Here is an 11156-nt window from a genome sequence, read left to right as displayed (position 1 = left end):
TGAGCCGTAACGACCCCGACCAATCAGCTGCCAGGAGGAAGGAGAGGGGCGTCAGAGAGACGGACTCGTCTGGCGTTCCTCAGGGTTCAATTCTATATAACACTGAGATGACAGTGTGAATGATGAGCTGAATCTTTAGGGGGCTTCAACTCACGTTTAGATCCACTAACATTTAACTTAGAGGGCCCTATTTTAACGATCTGAAACGCAAACGCCAAACGCAAGTAGCTTTGTGGGCGGATCTCGGGCGCTGTTGCTATTATAGTGGCGGGATAAATTACTCTCGCGCCCGACACAAATCTAAAATGGGTTGGTCTGAAGTAGCTACATTACTCATAGGTGTGGTTTGGGCTTAACGTGCAACAAACCAGTCAGAGCGTTATCTCACATTCCCTTTAAAAGCAGGCGCACGCCAGGAGCGGGTCACAGCCGAGGAGACTGACGTTTGCTATTGATTTTTTCGTTTTGACAAAATGTAAATAAAGATATGTCAAAAAAACATACTTTCCGATGTTTTGGGCTCACTCTCACTAAATCACAAGGTTATGAATGCATGGTGATATTTTTGCAGTGTAGTCTAACATTAGACCGAGATGACCTCACTAGAGACGATGCAGCTCTTCTGTCTCTCCTCTCCCGTGCTGCTGCTGGGGCATTTGGGTTAAGTGGCATCGGCACATGCAGTTCAACATCACATCTTCTTAAATATTTCCTCATTTATGTCATCAACACATCCATGATTCATGGAAATGTTGATGTATTTATATATGGTTTGCAAAAATGGGAACTGCTGGGTCTGTGAGATGAGAGAAGCAAAGTGTATGCTCGGTGTGCACGCTCTACATTATAGCCAAGGATGCGCCCTTAAAATAGCATCTGAATAACGTGCCACTGATTTTAGACTAGGTTTTTCCTGGTCTGTGACGGAACTGTATAGGGAACGTTTGCACCGGAACACGCCTCTTCTTTTTGCTGAACCGCCTCCGGGAGCGCAAGTTCATTCCCTAATTTACCGCCGTGAGTCTGTGGAGGGAAAAGTCTGCTGTGCGTCAGATGCAAAATAGGAATGATACATGCGTCGGTATACAGAGTCAATTGCGCTGGGTGCAAGATAGGAGTGTGTGTGTGTATGTTTGTGTGTGTGTGTGTGTGTGTGTGTGTGTGTGTGTGTGTGTGTGTCTGTGTGTGTGTGTGTGTGTGTGTGTGTGTGTGTGTGTGTGTGTGTGTGTGTCTCTGTGTGTGTGTGTGTCTCTGTGTGTGTGTGTGTGTGTGTGTGTGTGTGTGTGTGTGTACCTCCAGTAGTTTGAGATGATCCAGGTCGACAGCAGTGTTAGTGTTTGCTGCCTCCATCACATCCAGAGCCGACAGACTGTGTTTCTGCTTCCCTGAATGCATCATAACAACAAATACACTGTTTAGTTTTATTAACATTAATCTCATGTGTCCTGGTGTGTGTGTGTGTGTGTGTGTGTGTGTGTGTGTTTGTGTGTGTGTGTGTGTGTGAGCACCTTTCATCATGCGGTATCCCAGGAACAAAACCACAACGGCAACAGCCGCTATAGCGACAGTTACCAGGGCGATGAGCGCCGTCTCCTCCCGTCGCAGTGGCTGGGGATCTGTGTAGCAAATAGACTTAAAGGGTAGTTTAAACCTGGACTCTATCTCCTCTTATTTTTGTTTCTAAGTGTCTGATGGAACAACAATCTCTGAAACTGGTCCAGTATTAAACCAGAACCAAGCTGTAATGTAACCCTACAGGACTAATGTTCAGCAGCAGTTAGAGTCACTAAAAGTTCTGTTGTTGCTGCTGACAGACTCAGATTATTATTCTAAGTGTCTGACAACATTATGGGATGGATCCCTACAGAGATAGACCTTTTAGTTAAAGAGTAAGATCCTTTTAGTTTAACATGAAACAGCCCAGAAATCACCATCACCAAACTACACCAGACTCCATGTAAATAATCAGGACTTTTAGCGTGTATAGAGCCAGCATATTTCCACCAGACTCCATGTAAATAATTAGGACTTTTAGCGTGTATAGAGCCAGCATATTTCCACCAGACTCCATGTAAATAATTAGGACTTTTAGCGTGTATAGAGCCAGCATCTTTCCACCAGACTCCATGTAAATAATCAGTACTTTTAGCGTGTATAGAGCCAGCATATCTCCACATGTAAATGGGTGAATTAAGGGTTTATTTCAACCAAACCAGAGTGGTGATTGTTGGAACAGTGAAAAGATTAACCAAGACGGCCTCCCTGCCCAGCAACAGCCCATATGAGGCCTGTGATTGGTCGGTACCTGTCAGTCTGTCGTCCCGCCCGTCTGCCTTCATCAGCCTCAGGGCGGGGGTTTCAGCAGTGGGCGGGGGCTCGGTAAAGTTGGCGTTGCACAGGTCTCGGCTGCAGCAGCAGAAATGGTAGTCTGTGTCATTGAGGGTCAGAGAGGCCGTTGCTGTTACCTGGCAATGGTCGCTATGACACTCCTGCTCGTTGCCAACGTGAGTCCAGCAACCTGCAAGACAAGAAACCAGCCATGATGTTTGTCAGGTAAAAGACTATTTAGCAAGTGAAGAAAGTCTGTTTGTCGTAGTAGTTTAGCTTAGTGTGAAACCGCTCAGTGAACTACATCTCTGGTCTCGCACAATATACATCACCTTGATGTCTTTTATCAGCCGGGAAAAGAAAGAAGGTGTACAGTTTATCAGTGTTTTAAGCCCCCAACGGCACTAGGATTAGGCAATGGTTATGGTTAAGCTGCAGACACACCGACCAGACGGCCGACCGTCGGCAGTAAAGCCAGTGTGACTGATCAGTCTCCCCGAGTTGTTCCAAAAAGTTCCTCAGAACACACCGAAGAGACGAGACGTAATACATCTCCATAACAGCAGGCGGCGCTAATCTGGATTGTCGCCCCAAAAATTGAAAACCAGCAGCTGATTGGACGAACGCGTCACGTGGGTCTGGTTTCTCCGGAAATTCATGGCGGCTCGTTCAGAATATAATCTCATATTGGACTAAAATAGTTCACCAAAACATGTTTCTGAAAACATTTGAAGAGAGAAATAGGCCGTGCAGTTGCTGAATCTGTCTTCATTTCAGATCAACAAAGGTCAGTTTAAAAGATTTTCATCAGATTTTGAGAGACTATGATGATTATACATGTCAAATCGGCCAAAATGAAGGCCCACGGCCCCTCGGACGGACGACGGCACGGAACACACCGAACAGACTCGAGTCACCGACCTCGCCAGACTGTCAGACGGCCGATTATCAGCTCTGTGTTCCAGCGCCTTTAGGGTTAGGTGCCTTGAAGTCAACGGTGCGCTGCCTGGAAGGAGATGTTGGGGGCTTAAAACACCATCGAGCAATGTTACATCTCGGTACCACGCACACACACACAGACACACACACACACCTGCCACCTACAGGTCTGGCGTGCTCTTGACGGCATATATACACGTGTTCGTAGGTTCGGGTAAACTAAATTTTTTCTGAAAACTGACAGCTGTGCACGATCTTATTTTTGAAAAACGGAGAGGTTGAAATGTCCGTTTATGAAAAAAGCCGGCCACGTGTAAACGTAGCCTCAAACTGTTTGAGTGTGTGTGTGTGTGTGTGTGTGTGTGTGTGTGTGTCTCTCACCTTGCTTGACCGGGTGCATTCCCCCGTCTGGTTTCTTTTCCCACAATCCAAAGCAGCGGCGGTTGCAGCGAACTGTGCTGTTTTCTGGCACCATTCCTCGCAGCTCATTGGCCGTTCCGCTGTGAGGCTCCGCCCTCTGCAGCATGTCAGAGAAGATGCACTCTCTGTCCTCCGACTGCAGACCTGAAGAACCACACACACACACACACACACACACACACACACACACACACACACACAGAGGCTTCGTTAGTAAGTTCATTACTTACTGTTTTTGTAACGGCAACTTCTGATGCTGAACGAGAAAAGTGCAGCAAGACACAGACACACACACACACACACACACACACACATAAACACAGACACACACAGAGAGACACACACACACACACACACAAACACATACCCACAGAGACACACACTCACTCACACACACACACACACACACACACATACCCACAGAGACACACTCACTCACACACACACACACACACATACACACACAGAGACACACACACACACACACACACACAGACAGACAGACACACACACACACACACACACACACACACACCAGTCTCTCTGCTGACAGCAATAAATACTGATTTCTTTGTCGTTTTGTGTCCGAGAGGAGAGAGAACAACAGAGCTACAGTGAGCGAGAGCTGCCTCAGGCTGCTGATGTTCTGCTCTAAGAGCTCTATTAAACCAATGTCCCGACATCACGTCTCTCAACGGTTTCACTGCAGCAGCACCTCCGTACACTTGATCTGAGAATCAACACCAACGGACTGAGAAGTTGCTGCTTAACAGCCACACACAGGTTTCTCCTCCTTTGTTCTAAAAACGAAATCCCGTCCACACGAACATTGTTTAAAAAAAATCCCCATGGAAATAAAATCATCATCTTCATCCATAGATGGGGGCTCGAGTCGCACTTAAGTCGCACAAACAGCTGACTTCAGGACTCCTCAACAACCTGTTTTCATGCAATTATTGCTTTTTAAATCTAAATTTATTCATATATTTTCTATTCTATTCTATTATATATATAATCTTTTATTGGAGCATATACGTTGGGGAAACGTATGACGAGCTGCATGTCCCCTGCCCTTTGCTGTAATGTGCAACGTAACACATGCGTTATACCTTATGTGCGCACACTCACATATCGAAAAATGCATTGACGATGGCGACACCAAGTCCTCCCGGACTTGTGTCTTTTGTCATTAGTTTAGCTTTCAATTACTTGGTAAACAGTGGCAGTAAGAGAACAGCTACATGCAAGGTGAGTGGTTAAAGATAAATGATGCCGGATCAACAAGGTGGAACTTCATCAGGCATCTCAAAACACATCCAGATAGGTCAGTCACTGGATAATGTGAAAGAGACGTTACATTTAGCATATATCGCCACAAGCTAACCATCGCTGTGTTGTGCTAATGCTGGGAACATGCAAATTGTATCTTTATAGTTAGTAGTTGCTGAGGCTCAGACATCAATGGTGCACAGGAGGCGGGACGCACGGATCCATCTCCCCAGGAACAAACGCTGTGTCGGGTGGGTATACCCATGTGATGCGTAATTGATCCCATGGATGATTTGTAGGTTATGTAAGTGAACAAGGTGTACCCAGTAGTGATAGACCGATTTTATCGATACACGGCTGCTGCGTTTGCCAATAGTTTTTTCCCGGCATTATTTACAGACAGGCATCCACAGGCAGCTCTGTGTTGCTGGAGATGCTGCAGTTCACGTGCAGACCATGCACTGCCCCTCCCCCACCAGCAGACTGCCATGGTGCTGGAAGCCTGGCAGGCTTCCAGCACCCCTCTAGTAGTTTCCCCTCTACTCCTCTGGATGGAAACTAACTGGTGGTGGTTTTGTGGTTCTATTCTACAACCCCAAATCAGAAAAAGTTGGGACAGTATGGAAAACACAAATAAAAAAAGAAAGTAGTGATTTCTAAATGTACTTTGACTTGTATTTCATTGCAGACAATACAACAGCAAATGATTTAATGTGTTCCTCATGATTTGTATTGTTTTTGTTTTTTTTCAAAAAAACAAAATTCCTATTTTGGTTCTTGCAATACATTTCAAAAAAAGTTGGAACAGTAAAGCATTTACCACTTTGTAATGTTGCCATTCCTTTTCACAACACTTAAAAGACGTTTAGGGACTGAAGACACCAAGTGATGAAGTGTTCCAGGTGTAATTTTGTCCCATTCTTGCTGCAAACAAGTCTTAAGGTGGGCAACAGTACGGGGTCTTCGTCGTCCACACATTCTCAGTTGGAGACAGGTCGGGACTGCAGGCAGGCCAGTCAAGTACCCGGATCCTCTTCCTCCGCAGCCAGGACTTTGTAATGTGTGCAGAATGTGGTTTTGCATTATCTTGTTGAAATATGCATGGACGTCCCTGGAAAAGATGTCTTCTTGAAGGCAGCATATTGTGCTCCAAAATCTCTATGTACTTTTCAGCATTAATGGTGCCATCACAGAAGTGCAAGTACCTTTGCCAAGGGCACTGACACAACCCCAGACCATGACAGACCCTGGCTTTTGGACTTGTTGCTGGTAACAGTCTGGATGATCCTTTTCTTCTTTGGTCCGGAGCACACGGCGTCCATTTCTCCCAAAAAATACTGATTCATCTGACCACAGTACACGTTCCCACTGTGTGATGGTCCATCCCAGATGCCTCCGAGCCCAGAGAAGTCGACGGCGCTTCTGGACACTGTTAACATAGGGCTTCCTTTTGGCACAGTACAGTTTTAACTGGCATTTGTGGATGTAACTACGTATTGTGGTACTTGACAAAGGTTAGCCAAAGTAGTCCTGAGCCCATGTGGTGATATCGCTTACAGATGAATGATGATTCTTGATGCAGTGCCGCCTGAGGGATCGGAGATCACGGTTGTTCAGCTTAGGCTTGCGCCCTTGTCCTTTACGCACTGAAATTCCTCCACATTCCTTGAATCTTTTAATTATGTTATGCACTGTTGAAGGTGAAATAAGCAAATGTCTTCCTATCTTTCTTTGAGGAACATTGTTTTTAAACATTTCAATAATTTTCTCATGTATTTGTTGGCAAACTGGCGATCCTCGGCCCATCTTTGCTCCTAAAGAACTAGACCTTTCTTGGATGCTGCTTTTGTACCAAATCATAATTACAATCACCTGTTAACATCACCTGTTTCAAATCACATCATTATTTAACCAATTTACCTGATTACTAGCCCTAAATTGCTCCTGTCCCAACCTTTTTTGGAATGTGTTGCAGGTCTGAATGACAGGAAAGGATGTATATTTACAAATGAAATTAAGTTGACCAGACAAAACATGAAATATTTTGTGTTCACATTGTCTGCAATGAAATACAAGTCAAAGTACATTTAGAAATCACTACTTTCTTTTTTTATTTGTGTTTTCCATACTGTCCCAACTTTTTCTGATTTGGGGTTGTACGTGAATTCGTGAGATCTCGTGGGTCCTCGTGACTACAGCTGTCAGTCATGGCCGCAGCCGTGCCGCAACAAATCAGGACCTGGTGGGTGTTGATGGACGGCGGAGCACGCAGCCGTTCTGCAGCGGAGCCGTTCAGCAGACGTTCTGCATCCTGTGGAAATCCGGAGTTAGGGACAGATCAGATGGCCAGACACTTGAGACTCGACTTGGACTTCCAAAAAATGACTTGTGAACATCTCTGTCTTCATCCTCATGACATCAGCAGAGAGTTCACTCAGAACTAAAACACAACATTGGACCAAAATACATTTGACTTTTTACCAAAATGAGTTTTGTTACTGCGTTCACGAACGTCATCTTCTCAGTGTCCCCAGATCTCGCGAGAGTTTGTTCCTGAGACAGAAACACATCTGGAACTAAGTTAATTTCCCCTGCTGTGTTCGTCTGAAACATAATATTTTAGTGTGACAATGTTCTGGAGATATGTGGCTTACTGAAAAATGGCTCCAATATTTACAAAGAATGGCTCATAATCTGTGTTCACGTTCACTTCTCCCGTTGGAATCAACACACTCCGGACGTCCCGCTAGTCTCCGTAAGAGGCGTGGACACACACACAGGAAGTAACTCTGAGACAGGAAGTGACTCTGAGACAAGAAGTGACTCTGAGCTGGGGCATTTTGCTTCTAAAACCCAGTATAAAGTGTCTTTGTCCTGAGGGGGGGGAGTCGACGTCAACTCTCAGGAATCTGACTGACCCTCCCTACACTGTGTTGGAGCCACACTCAGTGTTTAGTCTACTGTAACAAACACACACACACACACACACACACACACACACACACATCATGACTGTTATATAACCATAACACTGTGTGTGTGTGTGTGTGTGTGTGTGGTCTTATCAAACACATCACGACAAAAACACAAAAATTTAGACTGGCTGACGACAGTGTGTCTCTGTGTGTGTGTGTGTGTGTGTGTGTGTGTGTGTGTGTGTGTGTCTGTGTGTGTTTGCAAATATTTCCATGAACAAACAGCAAAGAGAGCTGTGTTCCTGTTAACACACCCCACGCTACTTTCTAATGTTTTTGTGAGCTGGCACCAGTGCATGATGGGAGTTGAAGTTCTACTTCTGGGTTGACTGACATCATCACTGACAGAGTCCATGCGTGATGGCGGATCGTGAGGAGCGTTCATGATTCGCTCACACGCGTTATTAAAACTATTAAAATGGGACACAAGCTGACTCATCGAGAAGCTCTTAAAGAGACAGTAACATGTTCGTTGTGGTTGTATGAGCTACTTTTCCACAGTCATATATCAGATTAGGTGTCGGCTATATTTAGAATATCCTCAGCTCTTTCCCATGCTGTCAGACAGCCCTTTGTGGCGGGGAACTGAAGCCGTTATCTCTGCTCTCTTCAAAGACACCAGACTCTGACAAAAACATTTCATTACATTTTACCTCGCCGAACACGGGAGTTGCTGTTCAACCGCCGCCTCCATCGCCTAGTTAGTATGTCTTGTTTTGTGACTGAGGCCTCCTGCACACTGGCTGCGTGGCATGAGTGTGGCGTGAGCGTGGCGTGCAGAAAGGTGTCTGACGCGGCGCTGCTGCTGCTAGCCATGGATGTTTCCCATAAACATAAACATAAATATACTGATCTGATTACAGCAAAGACAACGTCGGCAGGATTGACGGCTAAATAGGCTCCAGAATATTTCCTTCTGGATTGACAGGTGCAATATTTGAAAATCTAAATTTAAATGACATTTATATATCTGCATTTATGTCAAAACCTCGAGACTTTCAAACATCAACATGTCATTTATTAAATGTATTTGTGTCTAAATGACATATAAACATCTTTTCATATTCTATGCTTCCAACACGCTTGCGTGTAGCGTGAAAAATAGACGTCGGTCCTATTTCTAGCATGCATGCGTTTTCTGAGACGTGCGTGTCACGCAGGCAGTGTGCACGCTCAAACCTGTTACCATGGGAGCCAAAATAAAAACGGACACGCCACGCAGCCAACACGCTCACGCCACTTTCCCTCTGCTTCTAGCCCTTGTGCTAAGCTAGGCTAAATAGCGCGTCTATTTCTCCTGCTGTTGTTAAAGCCAGCAGAAACTCCACTCACCAATCTGAGAATTCACTGTCTTTCTTACTGATTCCTAAAAACTCGCCTAAGAAAATGAAACTGGACCCATTATATTTAAACAGTCTGGTGTTTTGGTGAATGGGGCTGATGTGATGTAGTGTGATAAGAGGTTAGCACTGACCGGTGGCCGTGGCGGTGACAGCAGGCAGCAGCAGCAGGAAACACAGGCACACTGTTAATGAAGCTCCACACACAGCAGCCATGTTGGCTCCACGTCGCAGGTTCGAGTCCCTGTAGACGTCACACACACACTGACACACAGGAGGCCGGCATCACTGATCCCGGGTCAGACGTGCAGCATCGCCTCTGGAAACCAAACACACACAGATTACACATTTAAAGGGCAATGTTTTCAACCTTTATTCCCATGTTTCTGTGTCTCAGTGTCTGATGAACAACAATCTCTGAAACTGGAAATCACCTTCACCAAACCCACCAGATTCCATGTAAATAATCAGGACTTTTAGCGTGTATAGAGCCAGCATATCTCCACCAGACTCCATGTAAATAATCAGTACTTTTAGCGTGTATAGAGCCAGCATATCTCCACCAGACTCCATGTAAATAATCAGTACTTTTAGCGTGTATAGAGCCAGCATATCTCCACCAGACTCCATGTAAATAATCAGTACTTTTAGCGTGTATAGAGCCAGCATATCTCCACATGTAAATGGGTGAATTAAGGGTTTATTTCAACCAAACCAGAGTGGTGATTGTTGGAACAGTGGAAAGATGAACCAAGACAGCTTTTGGTAGTTTGATTTAGTTTCTGTCCACTTTAAATGAAGTGTGTTTTACGATGATGAAATCACTGATTATTTACATGGAGTCTGGTGGGTTTGGTGATTAATCCTTCTGTTTGATTAACAGTCAGTATAATAACTAAATATTGACCTTAATGTGTTATAATATTTCAATGCTAATCAGTGAAACATCAATGGCCTCATAATATGTTATATTAATGTCATATATTACAGCAAAAACCACCCAATCGGCTCTCTGTAACCTTCATGAGCCATCTATGTCTTTGTAATACACCTGTACCACACACACACACACACACACACACACACACACACACACACACACACACACACACACACAAAGATAGTACATGTGTGTGTAACTGATCAGATATTATTGATTACCTGCGATGTTCGCCTGCAGGTAAATTTAACGGCGGCGTTATTAGAGCTGAGAACGGAAGGGAGTGGCGTGCGTGCGTCCTTGTGTGTGTGTGTGTGTGTGTGTGTGTGTGTGTGTGTGCGTGCGTGCGTGCGTGCGTGCGTGTGTGTGTGTGTGTGTGTGTGTGTGTGTGTGTGTGTGTGTGTGTGTGTGTGTTCATACCGGGAGGATGACTCCGGTCGGCTCTGGAAGGAGGAGATGAAGCAGACTGTCTGGCTCTGTCTGTATTTTCGGGTTGGTTCTGGTGCGGCTCAGCTCGGCTCCGTTCGGTTCGCCTCGGCTCGGCTCGGCTCGGCTCGGTCCGGACTCTCCTCTGAATTAATAATCCAAATCCAGCCGCAGGTCTCTTCAATAGAATCCGAAAATGCGCAGAAATGAAGCTGCGCTCGCCTTCTCTGCGGCCACGCAGACTCTGTCAGAGTCGTTGAACTTCCGGAGGAGCCTTTCAAAATAAAAGCCCGCTGGAATCAAGCTGCCAAATTAATCCGAAGTGTTTGCGGGAGGCCTATTGTTTTTCTAGTTTAGTCGGACCCCCCTTAACCTTAAACTCCCCACTTTTTATGAAATAAGAATTCAACATCTCTGGCTGCTTGTGTAGCCATCACTGCCACTGTGTATTCATTTCAATATACATTCAACGTCTTTTAAGCCAAGGACCTCTTAACTGAAAGAGACAGAGCAGGGACC

General features: G+C 45.2%; 1 protein-coding gene and 2 long non-coding RNA genes across 4 annotated transcripts in view; 1 reads left to right on the top strand and 2 right to left on the bottom strand.

Annotated features, from left to right (window-relative positions):
- LOC116064191 (bone morphogenetic protein receptor type-2-like) overlaps positions 1–3803 on the bottom strand; it is a 20427-nt gene extending 16624 nt beyond the window's left edge. For both annotated transcript variants that reach the window (XM_036003992.1, XM_036003991.1), the window contains exons 1-5: positions 3649–3803; positions 2306–2518; positions 1509–1616; positions 1294–1385; positions 1–27 (exon numbers count right to left, since the gene is read on the bottom strand). The exon at positions 1–27 is cut by the window's left edge and continues 207 nt beyond it. In XM_036003992.1, coding sequence (XP_035859885.1) covers positions 1–27; positions 1294–1385; positions 1509–1616; positions 2306–2518; positions 3649–3793 — 585 coding nt within the window. In that variant the 5' untranslated portion in view covers positions 3794–3803. The remainder of the gene's footprint in view (positions 28–1293; positions 1386–1508; positions 1617–2305; positions 2519–3648) is intronic.
- Positions 3804–10874, bottom strand: LOC118495546. The gene is made up of 3 exons (XR_004897998.1): positions 10632–10874; positions 9406–9590; positions 3804–3831 (listed from the first exon to the last, which is right to left on the bottom strand). It is a non-coding gene; the product is annotated as an uncharacterized LOC118495546 (long non-coding RNA).
- Positions 6328–6670, top strand: LOC116064210. Its single transcript, XR_004108491.1, has 2 exons — positions 6328–6457; positions 6550–6670. It is a non-coding gene; the product is annotated as an uncharacterized LOC116064210 (long non-coding RNA).
- Positions 10875–11156: the final 282 nt, after the last annotated feature.

The sequence above is a fragment of the Sander lucioperca genome, chromosome 8 (genome assembly GCF_008315115.2).
Source record: "Sander lucioperca isolate FBNREF2018 chromosome 8, SLUC_FBN_1.2, whole genome shotgun sequence".
In the NCBI taxonomy this organism is placed as follows: domain Eukaryota; kingdom Metazoa; phylum Chordata; class Actinopteri; order Perciformes; family Percidae; genus Sander; species Sander lucioperca.
The sequence above is the reverse complement of the archived record's forward strand: the minus strand, read 5'-3'. Positions and strand labels throughout refer to the sequence as shown.